The sequence below is a fragment of the Chiroxiphia lanceolata genome, chromosome 12 (genome assembly GCF_009829145.1).
Source record: "Chiroxiphia lanceolata isolate bChiLan1 chromosome 12, bChiLan1.pri, whole genome shotgun sequence".
Classification (NCBI taxonomy): Eukaryota; Metazoa; Chordata; class Aves; order Passeriformes; family Pipridae; genus Chiroxiphia; species Chiroxiphia lanceolata.
The window spans coordinates 19,223,853-19,244,663 of NC_045648.1; the positions used below are offsets into that span (position 1 = coordinate 19,223,853).

At 43.6% G+C, this 20,811-nt stretch overlaps 2 protein-coding genes across 4 annotated transcripts; one reads left to right on the top strand and one right to left on the bottom strand.

The window, feature by feature from the left end:
* Positions 1-36: 36 nt before the first annotated feature.
* On the top strand, positions 37-3,171 carry RPS27L (ribosomal protein S27 like). 2 transcript variants are annotated; one of them, XM_032700189.1, is made up of 4 exons: positions 37-88; positions 305-413; positions 1,543-1,653; positions 2,686-3,171. In XM_032700189.1, the coding sequence occupies exons 1-4, from the start codon at positions 83-85 to the stop codon at positions 2,712-2,714; spliced, it is 255 nt and encodes an 84-aa protein (XP_032556080.1). In that variant the 5' UTR covers positions 37-82; the 3' UTR covers positions 2,715-3,171. The 2 variants fall into 2 exon arrangements, with proteins under 2 accessions (XP_032556080.1, XP_032556081.1); XM_032700190.1 differs by having other exon boundaries at positions 82-131.
* A 569-nt stretch (positions 3,172-3,740) lies between these two features.
* Positions 3,741-14,393, bottom strand: LACTB (lactamase beta). 2 transcript variants are annotated; one of them, XR_004359272.1, is made up of 7 exons: positions 14,290-14,334; positions 13,281-13,347; positions 11,057-11,247; positions 10,362-10,701; positions 9,893-10,058; positions 6,800-7,569; positions 6,068-6,550 (listed from the first exon to the last, which is right to left on the bottom strand). XR_004359272.1 is itself a non-coding variant. In XM_032700188.1 (6 exons), exons 3-6 carry the CDS (start codon positions 11,192-11,194, stop codon positions 7,038-7,040), a joined length of 1,176 nt encoding a protein of 391 aa, XP_032556079.1. In that variant the 5' UTR covers positions 11,195-11,247; positions 13,281-13,347; positions 14,290-14,393; the 3' UTR covers positions 3,741-7,037. The 2 variants fall into 2 exon arrangements, 1 of the variants encoding a protein (XP_032556079.1); XM_032700188.1 differs by having other exon boundaries at positions 3,741-7,569; positions 14,290-14,393.
* Positions 14,394-20,811: the final 6,418 nt, after the last annotated feature.

The window sequence follows — 20,811 nt, forward strand, 5'->3', positions numbered from 1 at the left end:
GAGCGGGCGCTCCGAGCGCGGCCCGGCCCCGCCGGCGGAAGGGGCGGCGCGGGGCGGGCGCTGGGGAGGGAGCGCGGCGGAGATGCCGGTGAGGGGCTGGATTACCGCGGGGTCAGCGGGGATTACCGCGGGGTACCGCGCCTGGGGCACCGCGGGGCAGGAGCCGGGCGGGGGGTGATTAACGGAGCGGGGTGATTAACGGAGCGGGGTGATTGCCCCGCCGGGGCAGCCCCGGGGCGGGCTCGCTGTCCGTGCGGGCCGAGCCCCGGGTAACGCTGGGCCCTTCTCCTCTCGCCCCACCCAGCTGGCCAAGGACCTCGTGCATCCCTCGCTGGAGGACGAGAAGAGAAAGCACAAAAAGAAGCGTCTTGTGCAGAGCCCCAACTCCTACTTCATGGATGTGAAATGTCCGGGTAAGTATTTAAAATGTTTACGCCTTGCAAAGGGAGCGAAACTAATTTTGAGTGCTGTTCATCCTCATAAAACAGCTGCTTATTATATATATGTATTATATATCTTATATACATTTTTAATTTTTTTTTAATTTAAGTTTGGTTTTTCTGTTCTATAGAGATAAAGCTTTGTGTATTGCTTTGGGTTTTTTTAATAATAGAAGTGTTTTCAACCTTTTTCAAAAGTTAATGTAAACAATGAGCTTTTTATTTTTGCTGGAGGTCTGGCGTGAGGTTTTTCTTGTTTGTTTTTTTTTTTCCTTTAGGAAACCCTTACAAGTAAGGAAAAAACCAACCCTCTGGATTTGCATGTATAAAAAGTGAGATTAAATGGGTGCCTTAAAGCATCGGCAGCACAAGTTTCAAGTAGAAGACAGCATTAAAGATTAAATCCTTTACAAGTTTTCTCTCTCCAAAAATTCCTCTTGGCTAATTAGAAGTATTTTTCAGGGGGAAAAATTGAAAAGCAGTGAAAATCCCCTTTTTTAAGCCATGTATAAGTGATTTCATTCTTTCTTAAGTCATGGAATTTGTAAGTTGTAGACAAAAGCGTTGCATGAGGAATTAGTGAAGTTCCTCTGTGCAAGTCTTCTGATTTAAATGTCATGTTGGCTTTATAGAATGCAAGCCAGCAGCTGCCTTATTGGTACCAATGATTAAACAGAAATCAAACACAGGTTGAACAGCAGTGTTTGCATTCACAGCTGCCAGACTGTGTCAACAGCAGTGTTCTCCTGTTACAAGTTAAATATTTCTCCGGGTAGAAGTGGTTTTTTTGTGTTCAGCTGAGAATGCTAATCCAGAACTGCTCCACTTCTTTGCAGGACACATATTACAGGCAAATTAGGCCTTGTCAGCCTTGGGGCTGTGTTGATTTTCAGATGGGGAGCCCTAAGTTTCAGTTTCTGTGCTTCTCTGTGCATGTAAGGGAAAGCGGCTCCGTCAGCCCCCAGCCGTGACCTTCGTGTGCCGTGTGTTGGGCAGTGAAGTACAGATGCATTCTTGGGCAGGTGTACTTGGAGGGTCTGACTGACACAATAAAGCCATGCTAGAAATACCCCGTGGAAAGTTCAATAATGCTGTTTTCCAGGGTGCTACAAGATCACCACCGTGTTCAGCCACGCTCAGACAGTAGTTCTGTGTGTAGGGTGCTCAACTGTGCTGTGTCAGCCTACTGGGGGCAAAGCCAGGCTCACAGAAGGTAAGGGGACACGTTGGACTGCCTAAATATTCCACTTACATAAATGCATTTTATAGCCTGAGAATATTTTAGCTTTGATTCTGGAAATTGATACTGGGACACTTTGCAAATGGCTTGGAGTTGGCCAGTAAATACATTGTTAATGGACCCCAAATTGGGAATTTTTCTTCAGATTCTTGTTTTTAAAAGGCAGCTAAACAGCTGCAGTGGCATCAAACACGCTTCATTTTAGGTGCCTTGACTTGTCATTTCCTTCAACTTATGTAATAAAAGCTGCTGTTTAATTCTGAGCTATGTTTAGAGTGTTCAAAAGCACCACCAAAGGAGGAGGGTGCTTTTGGCAGCCTGAAGTGATTGTGTGCCACTGCTACTCTGGGTGGCTTGCCTGCTTATTTTTAAACAGTAGTACTTAAAGCAGTTCCCTGGCTCACATTCCTTAATAAAAAATTGGTTTGTATAAATTATAAGGGAACAAATAACCACTGATAATTATATACAGATAACTGGTATAACACCAGTATCTTGAAATGTACTGGAATCACTTCAGGGTTTAAAAAAAATTAAAAGCCAAATCCAGATTTCATTCATTTCTTGTTTAAAGGACAAAAGGTAAACATATATACAAATTACATATGGGGTGCTTATACCATGGGCTACTACACAGGGGTAGGGTAAATGAGGACAGAATAGCTGAAGTCAGACTGTGGAGCAGTTGAAAAGGTAGCCACACACCCAGCAGCTTTTTCAGTGTGGGGTTTGTATCACTGAGGAACGGGACAGTAGAGTGACATTTTAAAAGGCCTCTGGAAGAAAAGAAATAGTACACCTTGGTCTTATTTTAAGATGAATTATATGACAGCCACGTTGTTCTGGTTGAGCTAGAGAAGACTTATAGTGCTAAATCTTCACCTCTTGTACATGAAATTTGAATTTACTGGATCAGTTTTCCTATTTACATTGGATGGACAGTTTTTCAAGGCAGTCTAACAGTTTAAGGACTATTCATATCTATACTATGTGTTTCCTTTACAGGCTGTTCATTTAGAAGAAAGCAACACTGAACACTTCAAGCATGTGTGTTTGGATCTGTGTTCCTGAAAGCCTTACCAGTTTAAAAATGCCTGTTCCTACAACAATGTAATTATGATTGATTTTGTAAAAATTACCTGCTATTGCTGACTAATCTGCTGGAATCTCTTTTTCAATAAATGATTTGAAGTGCAGGTTTTTCCTGTAAGTTTGCAGACAACTGAGCTCTATTTTTGTAATTTTACTTCCAAACAGTGGTAAAAGCCTTGGACTTGGCTGCATCCTTCCCCTTGTTAATCATCAACTACAGCAATGTAATGCATATAGTGACAGAATCTGCTTTAAGAGTGCATTTTGTATATTTTATTACTGCAGCTGCCCTAACTGCAAGGGTTGTGGAAGCTGGATAGATTTCAAATGGCTCCTTTGCTTTCAGTGTAATCCCTTCACCGTGTTGGGTAACATGGTGATAAATAAAAATGTGAAGTTGCTCACCTGTGTTCAGCTGTTTCTCTGCAATGCATGGTTTTTCCCTCCCTCTGGTTTGGTCTCTAGACTGCATTTGGAATTCTACACTGAGATTTCTATACACAAAAAAAATAAAGGAGTCTTTTGCAAAACTCTGAAAGCACTCAGGATAGAGAAGGCATAAGGTATATAAGCAGCAGTAAGTCAGAACTACACTAAGAGCTGTGAATGGCATCTAGTCATTATAAAAACCTGCATATTTTCAGTATTAAATACTGACAGTAAATAATTAAATAATAAAGAAACAGGGGTTTAATTAGTTTTTAAGAGCCAGGCCTTTCTAAATGGCTGTCAAAAATGGGTTTTGTTTTTAACCATGAGAAAACATTAAAATAAAATCTTGCATGTATCTTACTTAACTAAATAATATCTCAAGTTTTGCATCAACATCTCTTTCAAAGGATCAGGTGTCTTGGTGAGCTAATTATTGTTGGGAATTTCTATTTAACCAGTATTCTTTTTATGACTTTTAAAATTTGTACAGTTCTAGTCAATGAAAAAACCCCAACAAAACCTGATATAACAAGTAGTTGCATTTGCAAGGTAAGTTTTATTTCTGTTATTTCAAGCAGTGAACACTTGTAATTACCAGATTCAAAAAGTAGGTGTTTGCTACAGAAACAGATATACCAATGGCATATACATGTCTTCTAAGGAAAGTACAGTTTTGTGTCAGTGCCATACCATGTTTTCACAATAAAGGTTAAAACATGAGTAAGTCTATCATGAAAACTGCTCTTAATTGACCAGTTTGCCACATGTAAAGCCAGTCCATCCAATAACTGGTTTCAGAACAAAGATCAAAGCAGCACTATTAGTTCAGTTGTGACCTGAATACAGATGCTAAGGCCAGACTGATTCCTAATGTCCCACATCTCTGCCTTCTCTTCCTCTGCCCCAAAAGGGAAGAACTCATCATTTAGTAAACACCACAGCAGAGAATGTCAGTGACCTGTTTTGTTCTAGGCACTGGAAGATGAAATACAGACATCATGGCATCTCCAGCACTGTCCATGTGACAACAGAGGCTTTTTAAAAGCCTTAAGTTACAGGAGGTACAGTACAAACAACATGGTATGCATATAAAAAACTGGTGGCTGAACATTCTATATGGGGAGTGAGACACTATCAGTGATCTCCTGGTGGTAGAAATGCCTTAGTTCTTACCATTATTCATTTTCATACATCAGATATTTACATTTATTAGTGTTTCATCACATGCAGACAAGGATAAACCTACACCTTCCACATTCTGAATCTTTGTCTAAACCCACACACAACAGCCAGAGAGTGAAACTTGTTTTCTCCCAAGTGTGCAAAATTCTTTTCAAAAATAAGTACCATTTGCAAACAGGTACCTCATACAAGCCAAATATGTTATGAATCCTAAAACAAGTGCTACTTTTCAGATTTTCTATATTCCAAACATTTTGTTTGGTCTATTTCTATTCATGTTCTTGAACAGGAAAACGAGTAACTCAGAGCTTTTTATTCTCATGCCCTGTGTAAAACAAGCAATGGCTTCTGCTGCTGCAGGTTTACCAGGCAGTAGGTGCTCAAGAGTGGGGAGGAAAAAAAAGCTGCTGTTTGTAGAAGATGCTCACCTCCAGTCCTTCTGTACTGGAACTGTCAGACAACACCCAGACTTCAGTGGAAGGGGAGATAATTTATTGCCTGGCCAATGAAAGCTCATTCAGAAGAGTTCTCTCTGTTTCTTTACTGACTGGATATTCTTGAGATAAAGACAATTATTAATGACATAATTAATGAATAAAAAAGTGAAGTTTTGGTGAGTGGGCCAGAAACCCCAAACAAATGGTTTAGGTATAAGCTTTGACTGTTTTAAGGCACAAGAATGATTAAATTATGAAGAGTAAACTAAAACAGTCCTACTAGCTTCAATTAAAAATGTAGGTAAAACACTGACCCCTCAAAATATTAAATTTCTTGGTTTGTCAGTTTTGGGTGATAAATGTTACCACAAGCACCCTGGGAACAGAGGTGGCAGCAGAATGTTCATCACAGGGCAGGTAACAACTATGAAATCAATACTGAAAGCACTAACTTGGGAAAGAGGCAGGTAGAGCTATTTTCTGCTAGCTGTTATCCAAGACATCTTGTTCCCTAAATTCAGAGAAGCAGAGCTGCAAAAGAGTGCAGGAAAGTAAGTACTGGAAGATATTTTGTGACAAGATACTTTATTTTGTCTCAGCCTGGAAATACTGTCTCATGTAACTGCAGGGGAAGTGAGCTGGGGGTTAATTTATGAGACAAAATTTTGGAGATCTTACGTTACTGTATTCTCATAGTAAAATTAAAGATTAGAGAATCTCACATCTCAAGTGCTGTGTCCAGTTCTGGGCCCCTCAGTTCAACAAAGACATTGAGGAGCAGCTGAGGGAGCTGGGGAAGCTGAGCCTGGAGAGGAGGAGGCTCAGGAGAGACCTTCTCACTCTCTACAACTCCCTGACAGGAGGGGGGAGCCAGCTGGGGGTTGGTCTCTGCCCCCAGTGAACCAGCAATAGAACAAGAGGAAATGGCTTCAAGCTACAGCAGGGGAGGGTCAGGTTGGACATCAGGAAGAATTTCTTCACTGAAAAGGTGGTCAGGCCTGGGAAGGGGCTGCCCAGGGAGGTGGTGGAGTCCCCATCCCTGGAGGTGCCCAAAGAATGAACTGGATGAGGCACAGAGGCTCTGATCCAGTTGCCAGGGTGGTGCTCAGCCACAGGTTGGACTCGATGACACTGGAGGTCTTTTCCAACCTTACTGATCCTGTGATTCTATAAAACTGCTTCTTTGGAACACATCACAATTTCTTTTTCAGCCTTGGGCCAAAGTAACTCCTTGAGGCAGAGACCTCCAAATGGAGCAAAGGATGGTTTTCAAAAAAACCTCTCAAAAGTCTGTGAGACTTCTACTACTGGCTTCAAGAATAGGCTTTACATTTTATTGAGTTCCTAATTCCTGTGTGTAAACGAATATTTACATTACAGAATACTGTGCCATTTCTGGCTACCAAGTTAGCATGTGCATCATTCAAAAACAAAGGGACAGTTTGGCAGCTCACCATGTTGTGCCATGTGGGTGTATTTGACTGTAGAAATAATCCCCTTATTGCACAGTAAACTATTTTCACACAGTCTCTGTGTCCAATAAAAATGGATGACAGAACATCTGAAAAACAAAAGGATTTGTACTTACATTGCTCTAGCTTCACTCTTTCCTAATTCTTAACAATCCACAGCTCTGACAAAAGCCTGCTTCTGGTATAAATCTGCATTCTGGAGGTAGCATCAAGGTTTGGGTTTTGTTGGGTTTTTTTAAGCAAATAAGAAACGTGCTATGGGAAAACAAAAATCAACAGTGAAACTCTTTTTCTTTAAAAAGTAATACTGAACAGTTTTGGCAGACTGGAACTGTGAGAATAACAAATAACATCTTTGTGTGCTCAAAGCAAGGTGTGAAGTTTTTCAAAAGGCAGATAAGTTTTTGTACTACTTAGTGCAAAAAACAATGCTAGTTTTTTTTAAATCTTGGTCAAGTGTTTCACTAGTTGATAAAAATAACCTGCTAATATAATGATACTTACACATGTACTAGAGGAAGTCAAACTTGACTGTTACATTCTCCTTTTCTGTAAGTTAGGAACGTCCCTGAGAGATGAATTCCAGTTACATGTAAGCTTAGCACCATTAGCAGAGGTTAATTAAGTGAATTTTTGATGCTTCTTCTTCCCATATTCTCAGTGATCTCGGAGCCCAATTACACCTTCTCCCTTTATTGTTCCTGTTTCAGTACAGTGAGTTTGTTACACACTCCCCAGGTTTTCAGTCTGTGCACTGTGCCCCTTTTTCCTTGTCGAATTCCCTGGCAATCTTTAAGGCAGTGCTGTTGAGTGACACCGACTGCATGTTACAGACAATGGTGACAATCACTCCTCTGGGTGGGGCACCCCCGGCCCCAGGGCCCAGCTCCTCAGGCAGGATGAGGAGGACACTGCTTGCCCCCACTGCCCCCCCTGTGTGGGATGCATAGTGTCTCTGCTGCCTGCAGCAGCCACACTGCTGCTGCTTCTCCACCACAGCCCAAGCCATGGCGTATTTGCCATCCCTGTCCCACGACACCTCCGTTTTTGGCACCGGGGTCCACATCATGGACACTGTGCCCGGCTTGAGGTACCCGGGCAGAAGTTTGCCAGCGCTGCTTTTAAACTGTCCAGCTTGGTAACTGTACAACAAGGCATTTCCAAACTTCAGGAGGTCCCCCACTGAGGACAGAAAGCCACCACCAGCCCACTTGTAGGAGTTGTCCACGTAGGGTGCGTTGACCAGCCGCCCCTTTTTGTTGTAAACATAACACCTACAAATCAAGAACATTCAACTTGTCACTCTCAGGTACTGTGCACATCGATTTTAAGCTGCCCTACCTTGAAAGAGCAAACTGAGCATGTATTAGCTTGTTGAGATTTTTTTAAAATATATTTTTCTTGCATATATTCATTGCAGAAAAATCAACAAGAAATTCAGACAGGAAAACAAAAATTAAGGTGACTTCTTTGGTTAGAAGCTTGGTTTCAATACAACTACTAATCCTACTTACTCTTAGGATATACTAAGAATAAAGGCAATATACAAATAAGATATAACAGAAATCAGTAGATCAGCCAACAGAGATTTTTTGTTAAATCCCTGTACTGGATTTGAAGTGGTTTAAAGAAAGAGGAATTCTACAACAACAGATAATCAGACACTGAGCTGAAATGTCACTGCAGCCTTGGGTGACTGCTCTGACTGACTCCCCCCACTGCCCCATTCTGGTTGCCATATTCTACAACAAAGCAAGAAGCATGAAGGAGTCTTGCAAAACACAAATTAGAAACTGCCAACCAGAACTGCAGAATGAAACTATGAGGAACAACACAACAGCAGTGCAGAATGAATTATGTTTTTGAAAGAAGCAGTCCAATCATGCCTTGATTCATTCCATACAACACATGAGAAGGAATGTTGAATAAATAGATAACCCACTGAACTTCAACCTTTGGTCTTCAGACCACATAAGGTCTATGTACTACTTGGAAAGTTCTGAAAAGGAACAAACCTATCTAGCATGCACTTATATTGGAAAGATTTGGGGAAACTTCTGAAAGTTATAATATTGAAAATCAGAGGTTGAAGCAAAGAGAGGTGAATGGTCCAAGATCCAAGACAATCAACTCTGCCAGTGATTCAGTATCTCGTTGCCCCCACAGTGAGTGTTTTGATCACAAAAAACCCCTGCTACAAAGGCACTGAAATGCCTGCCTTACACCTCTAAAAGATCCAGAACATGGATTTTTAAACATTTTCTGACCAGTTAAATATAGTATAACCAAACCATTAAACAAACCTCAGCATGTCAATACATTCTGTTTTGAGGCATCAAGCTACTTTGTGGAAGCAAACCCATCACATCAGCATCTCAGTTCTGCCTAACAATTAGTAGCCCAAAAAAGACCCTCAGAACAGCATCTGTCCTAATTCTTTCATCCCTAGCATATTTCGGTTTATAAAAGGATTAATGTATGCACATGTTTAATAAACTTCACTGTACAAGCTTGATAATTTATGAGAACATCACAAGCATCCAGATGAGCTTCTGAGCCTCCAGCCAGAGAGCCTCTGAAATTTAGCAAGCAAACTAAATATCACCACAAAGCACTCAGAATGCAGCAGTAAAGCTGTCCCTGAGCAATCAAAAATGCTTTGTGTCTATGTGTGCACACACACTCTGAATACACACTTGTGTGTGAGTACCATAAACCTCAGATTCAACATGGTCATCATTCTTTGAGAGCATTTGAGAAGCCAAACTTTTTAAAAGTTTTGAGTCTCATTTCCATGAGACTTTTACCACAAACTGCTTGGCCATTCAATGGAATTCTTGTTCCACACCAAAATTTAACAGGTGAGTCAAAATTGATTTCAGAGCCCAGATGGGAAGGTCAATAAAATATCAGAGAGAGACAGACAAGAAACTCCAGCCTTACCCACTATATTGGAATGGATTATCCAGTTACATAGATTTCTCTGGGTTCTTGTTGTGTGGGTGGGGTTTTTTTCTTTGCTTGGGTTTTTCAGGTTTTGTTTGTTTAGAGATTTGTGTGTGTGTGTGCTTTTCCCATGTTAAATTAATAAAAAAAATCAACTGGTAGAGCACATTCTGTGTTAAACAGAATTTTAATTCTGGTCAAAATTGATAATGTAATTTGATTCATGAAAACCCTGTGTTATTGTGAGACTATTACAATTCCATGGAACTCTTAAAATGCCAGTATATTAAGCAAACCAAGACAACTCTAATTTCCAATATAAACTCCTAGTTACTCCTTATTTTACTGTATTTACATTTATGTGATTATTTGTACCCAAAGTAAATGTAAACTTCCAAGACACTCCTCCCACTTTCCCCATATTTACTCTTATAACAGGAAATACTTATTTCCTACTCTAATTTTACACACTAATTACAGAACCAATGCCATGGTATTGGAAGCAGCTCCATGACTAACTTTGAGATAACATACAACAGTTCATTTAAAAATCTGGAAAAAAATGTTCACACATTCTTAATTCAGTTGGCTTAATAAAGGCAGAAAGAGCAGCAGTTGTTGGGGGAAAAAGCAAGTTTCATCCTTGCTTACCTTGCTCTGTTATATATCATTGCTTCATTGTCATCCAGTACAGTGGACAGCATATCCAGATCACGAAACATTTTCAGCATATAGTCTGTAAATTTTTGTCCTGAAGCTCTCTCCACAACAGCACTTAAGAGAGTAAAGCCATATGTGGAGTACAAGAACTGACTGCCTTGAAGAAACACAACGAGAAAGGGAAAAAAACCCCATTAATGGCACAATGTTTAAATGGAATCACAGCTATATGTAGGAGTGAATAATCAATTAAAAGATTACCTCTCCACCCTCATTTTAATATCACATGAATCACAAGTTTATGATACCAAACCCCAGGAAATTCTGTACTGCAGAACAGAGCAAAACCCCCCCACAAACACTCATTACTGGACTCCACCACCCTCATAACACGTAAAACTATTTGAAACAAATATCTCACCAGAGGAGCACACTTTGGTCTAAATTAATAGAAACTCACCTGGTTTAAAGAATAAAGGATCATTTTTAAATATCTTCAGTGATTCAATCACACTTTCAAATTTTTCCTTCAAATAATACTCTTCCTGCTCAAACTCCTTATCCCTCCTGCCAGGTTTTGAGTTCCGGCCTTTCGTCTCACCGTCGTGTTCTTTCCTTGGTTTGGCAGAATCAGTTTTTTCAATCCCTTTGCCTTCTCTTTGTTCTTTATCCTGATGTGGTTTTGTTGGCTTCAGTGCTCTGTTTGCCTTTTCCTTTTCTTCTTTTACTTTTGCAATATCTTTTTCATAGTGACGAATCCCACTCAAGTGTGAAACCAACAGTCTTGTGGTAATAGTGACCTGGGACACAGGATAATGTGAGCTCCCTTAATTAAAACATAGGGACCAAAACCACCAAACAAGTTAAATTCACCATGACAAGGAACAGACAAAGCTGTAAGATCTTCAAATATCATGTATTAAACCCAGTAAAAATATATACATATATATGCACACACTACACACTTGATGCAAAACTGAATTTTCAGCATTGATTTTCTGAGCAGTAACATCAGTACTTGTCTAAATGATTTTAGTGTTTTACAGGAATAGGTCCAGATCCAGGCACCTGTACACAGACAGCTATGCAGTGACAGGAACAGAAATTAAAAAAACCCCCAACTTAATTAATTGTTACCAATAAACAATTACATACCTTTTCACCCTCGTAGACTTTTTCTGGAAATTCAGGGACATATTTCTGCACTGGAGCATCTAAATCCAATTTCCCCTCTTCCCACAGTTTAGCCACAGCCATCATTGTGAGACACTTGCTAATGCTGGCTATTCTCATGATGGTCTCTGGCTTACACAGGACACGGTTCTCCACGTCAGCATAGCCCAGACCTTTGGGAAAATGAAACACTCTGGTAGGTGCTTTGCACAGACACAGGCTGAATTAATTATTTGCAATGATTTACTGGCCTCTTAAATGTTTTTCCTCCAGCTAAACTGGGATATGAAGCATTGGACTATGCCAGCTCCTGCTCTAATTAAGTTAATAACTTTTTGTTGTAGTAGGAGTAGTTAATCAGAACCCATTGGATTAACCAATGGCACCCCAAGTTACTGATTAAGACTACAACAAACCTAATGATAAATTCAATGGAAGATTAAGCCAAAAGTTACACTCCCGAGGTCAAATATTCAATGTATAAAACCCAAAGAGACCAAATCTAGACTGTAAAGTAACTGAACAACAGTCATAAACACTCCTTTCATGGATTAATGATTGAAGTAGTAAAGGGTCTTATTTTATCAATACACAAATTGAGAAAGGAAATCACTCACAAACTCACAGCAGCGACCTAAGCTGTAAAGCTTCAGGAAACAGTGCTGTTACACACACTGTTTCAACATCACTCAGCACGACTTCAATTAAAATACAGCTTAACAGTTTCTGTAACAGTGTTTTCCCATGTAACCCCACAAGTCTGGTAGCATGAACTGGAATTAATAAGGCAGTATCAGAGTGCCATACTAGGCTTTAGTTTGAGCCAGGTTTGAAGGAACTGTGCAAGTGATGCTGCAGCATAAAAAGCAACAAAATGCAGCAATGACATATTTGCAGTTTGCAGGACAAGCAAGTCCTGGGCACAATCAGTGCACGTCTGTCTATATAAAACTGTAGTCTAATGATTAACTATTCAGGAAAAATCCCAAATATTGATAAAATATAAGAAATAAAGAGCCATGCCAGTTGCCCAAGACCCTTTCTCTTACACAGTTGCTACCCAAGTGCTTGCACAGTGCTTGTGAGCACAGATGCTGTTCCCCTCAGGGAAAACACTCCCAGACCTCACACCATTCCCACCAGCTTGGCCAGGAAGCAGGTTTAGTACCCTGCTCACAGAGCACAAGCACCTCACACCTGCTGATGTTTTTCCCCCTTGAAGAAGGGGGGAGGAGACCCAAACAACCCTGAATTCTGCTGGAGCCGTGATCCCACCCCCAGCTGTCCCACAGCACTGTTGTTCCCCGTGTCCATGTGCAGCTGGGAACAGAAGGCTCTGCCCTGCCTTATGCTCCCACACCTAGTGGCATTTGCCTTGCTACTGGATGTGGCATCCTGGTGACAAACCACGATCCTGGCACTCCTTCCCTCAGGCACTTCCCTACCTGCCAAGGAAGGGATTCTGCAGAGGTCTTATAAAAACTTCTGCTTTCATTGCCAGGAAATGTGAGACCAGAAAAACCTCTGATCTGAGAAAGTTTGTAATTAAGTTTTAGCACAAAATTCTCATTAGGGCACATTACAAAAGGTACCAGAGGCTCTCCCAACCCACTTCTGCCATGATGAAAGAGAAATTAAGCCCCATAATCAGCTTTATACACATGTAAAAGTTCATGCAACAACCGAATGTCTGAAGAAAGTTAGTGACAACTCACTTACAAACATTTTTTTTCTTCAAATTCTATAAAAGATAAAATGAAATATGTTGCCATTTACTACTATCATTTAAGTTGTAATCAACATATTGGGTTTTTGAAACTCATGAAAATGTTTCTGAAAACAGACACATGTTTTTAGGTTATTTTTTAACATCAAATGTCTACACGATATGAGCAGTACTAACACACTCTACTTAAATCTAAACTGTGTAACCAGAAAAATCACTTGCAATTTCTGAAAGGATCACACCTGTTAAATCCCAGCACCTTCCCAGCAAAAATCTGCACCTCAGCCCACAGATGGGAGACAGGTCACCAAATGTGAGCCATTATTATTTTGACTATCCCTGTGGAGAGAACATTTCTTTACCTCCTAGATACAGTTCTACCAGACAAATTATCTATTGATTGGAGTGTCTGAATTGTTCATTTCTAAAGTGTTCATCAGCTCTCCACAACATGCACAACTACTTCCTCCATCCACTGACCTTCTGACCAGACTTCCTTTCCATCCACAGAAACTCCAACTATTATACCTGGGATTCCTGCTTCATCCTGTCAAAAAAAACCAGACAGAACACATTTAAAAGGATCTTTACAGTTAAAAAACACCTCCTCCCAAACCTTTAAACTGCAAGAGCAATCCTACAAATACACCTGTACATTGTTGTTTCATTACAGTTAAAATTTTGTTATGTACCAGTTGGGCTGAACTGATACAAACTGCTTTTGCAATGCTGTCATTTTTATCCAGCCCCTGGGAAAAACATAGCTAACAACAGTAACCACATAAATAATTTCTTTAATAATTCAATCCAATTAGGGAACAGGACATGTAAGAAGAACTGAACAGAAACAAAACGTGACAGAGTTAATATGTAACAGGCAAACTGCATCACCTATTGGCAAGCAGGACTTCAAAGGAGCTTCGGCTGGATTTTCAAAGTAACTACAAAGTACTTTTTAAACAGAATCCCAGATTATGCTGAGCTGGAAGGGCCCCACAAGGATTATCGAGTCCAACCCTCAGCCCTGCACAGGCCCATCCCCAAGAGTCCCACCCTGTGCCCCAGAGGATCAGCCAAACCCTCCTGGAGCTCTGGCAGCCTTGGGGCTGTGCCCACTGCCCTGGGGAGCCTGGGTAGTGCCCAACCACCCTCTGGGGGAAGAACCTTTTGCTGAGATCCAACCTGAGCCTGCCCTGACACAGCTCCAGCCGTTCCCTGGCTGCTGTCCCTAGTTCCACAGAGCAGAGCTCAGTCCCTGCCCCTCCTCTGCCCCTGCCCAGGAAGGTGGAACTGTAGAGAGGTCTCCCCTCACTCCCTTCTCCAGCTGAACAGCCCCAGTGCCCCCCGTGTCCTCACACGGCTCTTGTCTGTCCTTCCCTCAGCCTGTAGGGCCACCCCTGTTGGCAGTGCCCCACACTGTGCCGCTCCCCACAGCCCCCGTGCCGACCCGGCCCGAGCAGCACCGACAAGGGCAGCGCTCCCCTCACACCTTGACCCTCCGCAGCAGGTCCCTGCTCCGCTCCACGGCCGCGCCGAAGCCCCGCGGGGGCGGCGGCTCCTCCTCCCGCCCTCCGTCCGCCTCGCCCCCCGCCCGGACCCCCACGGCCAGACCCAGTGCCAGCCCCCAGCCCCAGGGCCGGGACCCGGGGACCCGCCCGGGCCGCGCCGCCGCCCGGCACAGGGACCGGCACAGAACGGCCCGGCCCGGCAGAGCCCGGCCCGGCAGAGCCCGGCCCAGGAACCGGCCCAGAAGGGCCCGGCCCGGCAGAGCCCGGCCCAGGAACCGGCCCAGAAGGGCCCGGCCCGGCAGAGCCCGGCCCAGGCACCGGCACAGCCCCGCCATGGCCGGGCCGGACATGGCACCGCCCGGGCACAGGCACCGCCAGCCGCGCCCGAGCGCATCGAGCGCCGCGCCTGAGGGAGACACGGGACAGGCGGGGCGGGAGGAGAGCGGGCACAGGCGGCACGGCTGGGCACGGGAGGTACGGGGGTGTACACGGGCTAAACACGGGGTGTACACGGGCTAAACACGGGGTGTACACGGGCTAAACACGGGTTAAACACGGGGTGTACACGGGTTAAACACGGGGTGTACACGGGTTAAACACGGGGTGTACACGGGTTAAACACGGGGTGTACACGGGTTATACACCGGCTGTACACAGGATATACACACGGGTTATACACGGGATACACACGGGTTATACGCTGGCTGTACGCAGGATATACACACGGGTTATACACGGGATATACACAGGCTGTACATGGGATATACATGGGTTATACACAGGATACACACGGGATATACACGGGCTGTACACGGGCTGTACACGGGCTGTACACGGGCTGTACAGGGGTTATACACCAGCTGTACATGGGATGTACATGGGTTGTACATGGGTTGTACACAGAATCAAAGAATCCCTTGGGTTTGAAAAGCCCTCCCAGTCCATGGATCCCCCCTGTGCCCCATCCCCACCTTGTTCCCCAGCCCAGAGCACTGAGTGCCACAGCCAGGCCTTCCTGGGACACCTCCAGGGCTGGGCACTCCAAACCTCCCTGGGCAGCCCCTGCCAAGGCCTCACCACCCTTTCCAGCAGGAAATTCTTCTTGATGTCCAACCTGAGCCTCCCTTGGCACAGCCTGAGGCCGTTCCCTCTCCTGTCCCTGTTCCCTGGGAGCAGAGCCCGACCCCCCCCGGCTCCCCCCTCCTGTCAGGGGGTTGCAGAGCCAGAAGGTCCCCCCTGAGCCTCCTTTTCTCCAGGCTGAGCCCCCCCAGCTCCCTCAGCTGCTCCTGCTGCTCCAGCCCCAGCCCCTTCCCAGCTCCATTCCCTTCCTTGGACATGTTCCACCTCAATGTCCTTCTGGTCATGAGGGGCCCAGAACTGGACACAGCACTGGAGATGTGACCTCTCCAGTGCCCAGCACAGGGGATTTAGAGCTGGTTCCTTTATTTAACCACCAAAAGCCACCTACTTTGTGTCCACATGCAGTCACAGGCAGTATTTAGCAATGTGAGTCGAATCCCTGTGAATCCTCACCAAAGCCTTACTCCCAGAAAAGAAAGGTTTTTAGGGCACAATTCCTCTCTGCCAGGTAACTGGAATGCCCAGAGCCCCCAGCAGGCTCAGCACCACCCACCCTTCCTCCTGATGGAGGTGGGTTTGTAACTCCTGCCAGCACCAACATGGCCCTGACAGAATAACCTGCTTTTACCCAATAGTTCTATTGCACTGACATATAAGAAAAAGATAGAGAGAAGGTGAAGGACACTTCAAGCCACAACATATTTTCTTAACTCTGCTCTCAACAGCAAACGACTGCAGGATGAAATGAAAAGAGCCTGTTTTATCAAATGTGTGCCAGGCAGAAGGGAAGTAGAGCAAGCTGGTCTAACACCCAGATAAAACCTTTTACCTGCAAGATGAGCATATTTGATCTTGGTTAGTCAGGAATTACTTACAAACGTTGACTCTTCCAATGCTTTAGTGTCAGCTTTCAGCCTAGGGCAGTGCCATGGCACAGCAGGCACATGCAGAGCTCTGAAAGGACAGACTCCCCTCTTCTGTTCACAAGTGTAGCTCAGTGTTTTGAGATGCTAACCCAGAGATTTCCACCTTCTTCATGTCCCAGGATCTCAAAAGTTGTGGGATTTGGCAGGCAGTCAGGCCAAACAGCTTTCATGTGTGAAGTCAAATGCAGACCAGATGTTACCCTTTTCACTGCAGGCATTTATTGTTCATTAGTATTTTGTCAATAAAGTTCCATTGCTTATCACAGTACAACTTCATAACCAACTGGTACAAGATGCTGTATTTGCTGTCTTGTAACTCATTTTCCCTGTGTTAAACTGTCTCTGGAAGCATTTTGCAGCAGGATTCTCTGCATTCTTGTATTAATCTACTCAGCAGGAACACTCCTTGGCACCACACTTTTGAATGGGCCTGAAACAGAGCTTGTCATTTTTCTCTGATTTCCTTAATGAAGAGCTTTGTGTTAAATCCAGTAGCACAACATGACCTGCAGTTATCTGTTGTCTCTTCCTCTAAACTGCTGGTTTTGCTAACTTTGAGTTGAGATATCAGGCTTATGAGATTTTGAGGGTCTTCTACTTCCACTGATGGCAATAGAAAATGAGGATGGTGAGCATTAGGCTCATCCAATTCTAATTTAACAAAAAAGACAATATTTTTCTTCTGTCACAGTCCATAAGTCACTCAGAAGTATAGGCACAGATTCTCAGCTTCTTTATGTAACATGGCCAGAAAAGTTGGAGACCCCTCTGGCTGGGTGGAAAAAGCTCCACATGGTTGGTTTAGCACTAAACCAGCTGATTTTCCTCTGTCCTGCCTCCTTGCCAAGCCATACTTGGCAGATTTGAAGAGCCTGTGTGTTGAGATGGGCCTTATCCAGCTGATAAGGAATGGTGACACAATGAATCTCCCAGCAGAGCAGGGCTGTGCTCCCTCACCTCAACGTGGGCCAGATTTGGAGTCTCACCATCAAGAACCCCTAAAGGTTTTACAGCCTTTAAGACAAACAACAAGTGCTCAGTTTGCTGAGTGCTGCTGCATTCACTGGCTTTGTCATGGCACTGTGACTGTGTGAGCTGGGGAACCCCAAGAAGGTTGGCAGCAGCTTTTGTTCTGTTCTGCAGTGATGCAGCCCTCCAGCACAAGGTGCAATATGCTCATTGCTCCTGGTGGTACCAGTTTGTGGAAACATCAGGTATTTGCAAATTGTGAGGCTTCATCAGCACTTCCTAAAACATGACTCTCAAAAAAAACCCAACAACCCAAAAACATTCAGGCCTTTTGAAAACAACTTCATCACTTCCATCAGTCTTCCTCCATTTCTGCAAGTGCTTTTGTGGATCCTGATGTCTCAGCAACATTGAACAGATGTTATTGTGGCTGTTCCTGCTGTAGGTCTGGACTTTGATCATGTTATTTTTTGCTATGATGATCTCATTTGCTTTTCTAGTTCACTGACAAACTCTACAGTGACATGCCCCTAAATTTAACATTTCCATTGAAACAATGGGTTATGTTTTTAACAAACTACATCTAAGGTTTGAAAGACAGAAAACAAGTGATGAGTATTAGTATTCCCCTGATAAAGGGCTGGTCAGTTCTGAAGTCATGAGCCCAGCTCTGCTCTTTCATCCTATTAAATACCATTTGTAACTGCCACAGACCCAGACTGAAGCTTGAAGGTTCAGTGTGTAGGAAGGGGCTCTTAAAAATGTAGAAAGTAACAGTGTAAAGAAGCTCCTTCTCTTTGTTTGGATTTATTGCAAAACAATGAAATGTTCCATTAATCCAATAGATTACCATTGTTCCAACTGGATTCCAATAATTAAAAACTAACTTTTATATCGAAAAATGTTGAATCTAATGAAATACAATTAACAGACAAAAGCTAAAATTGTCAAAAAGGACTGTAATTTATATTCGTGCTAGGTAAAATGAAGAAAAATAGGAAAGGAACAACTAAAAATATTATCTATAACATAGATATGTGGGAAATTTATATTGATGGAAAATGCAAAGAGTAAAGGGATAATGATTCTCTTGATCAAATCTGATGTTTCTACTCAGAACAAGAAAGATTTAAAAGACTTTCTGAATTTGAAAAGAATATAAATAAAGGGAATGTTAGATGTAGAGAGAAATTGAGCTGTGCTTTCTCTCTCTCTCTTTTCAGAAGCAATTTCATTTGTTTGAGAAGCAAGAGACAATTTTTATCCCCTCTGGCTTGAAGCATTTGTACAGTAGATGGCAGTAGAACCCCTCACCAGTTTAACCAGTTGTCCGTGGAAGGAGTGGTTCCACTGCAGTGGGATCTCTCTTGGCTGTCCCAGAACTGCTGAGCTCAGTTGTCATTACAGGTTCCTCACCCACATCATTTTTTGTTTGCTCTTGGTCAGTGTAGCCGTTCTCAGAGCATTAGTTTTTGTTTTTCAAGTAAGGGAACAGCTGCCTGACTACAGTGCCTGTATCCCTGCAGTGAACAGTGCACTGTGCACCAATAACACTCTGGGCTAGGACAGTTAGACTCAGCCATGACAGCAGGCAGACTATCCTCTAAAGGCACATAAATAAACACATACTCACAGCTTGACTTTAGGATTAAAATCTTCCCTGGGTTGTTGTTTTGTTTTGTCTTTTTTTTTCCCAAACTAAGGTTGCAGGTAGGTGAATTCCCCAACAGTTTAGCTGAGAAACATTAGTCAGGAACAACCCTTTAAACATGTAAGATATCTGGCCAAGAGAAAGAGGAGCAATAAAACCAGTGGGTCTTCAGACACCAAGATCAACGTGTCCATCATCAGCTCTGCTTGAACTATGATTAAGATATTTGTTAATCAGAACTGTCTGGGGAGTTTAGTTAAACATGACATACTTTTTCTGCCCCACACCAGAACACTGATCCTGTTGTGGCCACAGCAGCAGCACACGGTGCCATGGCCCTGTCCCCTCACAGGTCTCTTCCAGGGCAGCAGTTGTGGTCCCCAGACCCAACCAGGGGCCCAGGCAGCAGCACAGACCTGCAGGCTGGTGCAGAACCACAGCTGGGCAGCTTTATTCCCTCCCCACTCCCAACACAAGCACCATAAAACCAGCATAACTCTCCTTAATTTACTCCATTTCCCTGTGTACTCAGGATGTGTCACCTGGGCATTGTGTGCTTTCAATAAAACAGAATATGAAAGAGTTCTATAGAGCCACACTACTACTGCCTTAGTGACAGAAGTTGCATGTAGTCTGACAGAGGTTCCTAGAAAAAACAGGATGGGAGCTTGGGAAATATTTCCCATGTTAGGGACAGGAATGCTGAGAATACCATGCTGTGGTTACAGATCACCCAAAGGGCACACACATTTATTTTTCTTCTTTGCAAAAACATTAGTTTTGAAACTTCAATTTTGCAGTGGTGATTTCCTCAGATTTTTAATTCAGGGTCTACTTGAAACCTTTTGGGGCTCAGAGGAAAAATAATTGTCATCAGCTGAAAGTGTGTAGTGAAGGAACATTTGTGAAATACATCAGTGTAAAAAAAGAAAACCACCACCCACACACAAAGAAAAACATGCAGAGTTTTTTTCTGTTTTCCTGATGTTGTTCTCCAGGTACTTCTGATAGAAAACTAAGACAGAGAGGACTGAAGAATTTTGTCCATGAGAATGGCTTCACATTTATCATCTGAATTCAGTGGGTGAGTATAACTTTTTTGCCCTCTCCAGCTTTTTCTCCCCACTCAGTGGGCAGAGGTACAACAGACCCTGGGGAACGATGCTGTTCATCATCACTCCTCACAGTGCCAGAGGCACCAGGCAGCACCAGGGCCTTGGCCTTGTCCAGCTGTATCCCTTCAGGCTCCAGTATGTTGCTTCAAAACTAAGTAACCAATGATGGAAGGTGTAAAACACCCGAAAGATTAAACATATTACGATAAGGTATCACTGTGAAGCTCAGATGCCCAGAGATACAATCAGGATGTGCAGGCACTTAGGAAAGCTTTCCAGCTTGCTGTGCAGAGCTCCTCACAGCTGGGGGATAACCACCTGTCTTTCCAGCCTTTCTCCCCACAATATCATCATGGCCAGTCTTCCCCAGCGAAGATTTGGGAAAGGTCTCTCCCCACATTTGTTACAAGCACGCTGGTGACACAGGGCTTTGCAAATGGGGGTAAGGCCTTCGAGCCTGCGCAGTGGATTTTTTAGGTGAGACACAGTGTGTGCTGAACTGAGCCCACCCTCTAACCCTGAGGTTCATCTGCCAGGGCCGAGCGAGCTTGGATGGTGGCAGTGAGGTGCTCAGGATGTAGGTTTGTTTCGAGTGACCTTCCCTTAGATGGGAAGGTCTTACAGGGCTGACGAGCTCCATCTGCCCTGGTTCAGAGTTGTCCTCCTCTTCTGTGTGATCCGGGGCTCCCCCCTCATCCCCCACGATGGCACTGTCTGCACACGTGAGGCTCCCATTCTCTCGCTCCTTTCCGTGCCCGGGGC

Excerpts from the sequence above, each read along its gene's own strand:
- RPS27L (XM_032700189.1), top strand. Across the intron at positions 414-1,542 it reads CATGGATGTGAAATGTCCGG|GGTGCTACAAGATCACCACC; the intron begins GTAAGTATTTAA and ends GCTGTTTTCCAG. Across the intron at positions 1,654-2,685 it reads CAAAGCCAGGCTCACAGAAG|GCTGTTCATTTAGAAGAAAG; the intron begins GTAAGGGGACAC and ends TTTCCTTTACAG.
- LACTB (XM_032700188.1), bottom strand. The coding sequence starts at position 11,194 with ATGAGAATAGCCAGCATTAGCAAGTGTCTCACAATGATGGCTGTGGCT. Across the intron at positions 10,059-10,361 it reads TCCTTTATTCTTTAAACCAG|GCAGTCAGTTCTTGTACTCC; the intron begins GTGAGTTTCTAT and ends TGTTTCTTCAAG. Across the intron at positions 7,570-9,892 it reads ATGATATATAACAGAGCAAG|GTGTTATGTTTACAACAAAA; the intron begins GTAAGCAAGGAT and ends CTTGATTTGTAG.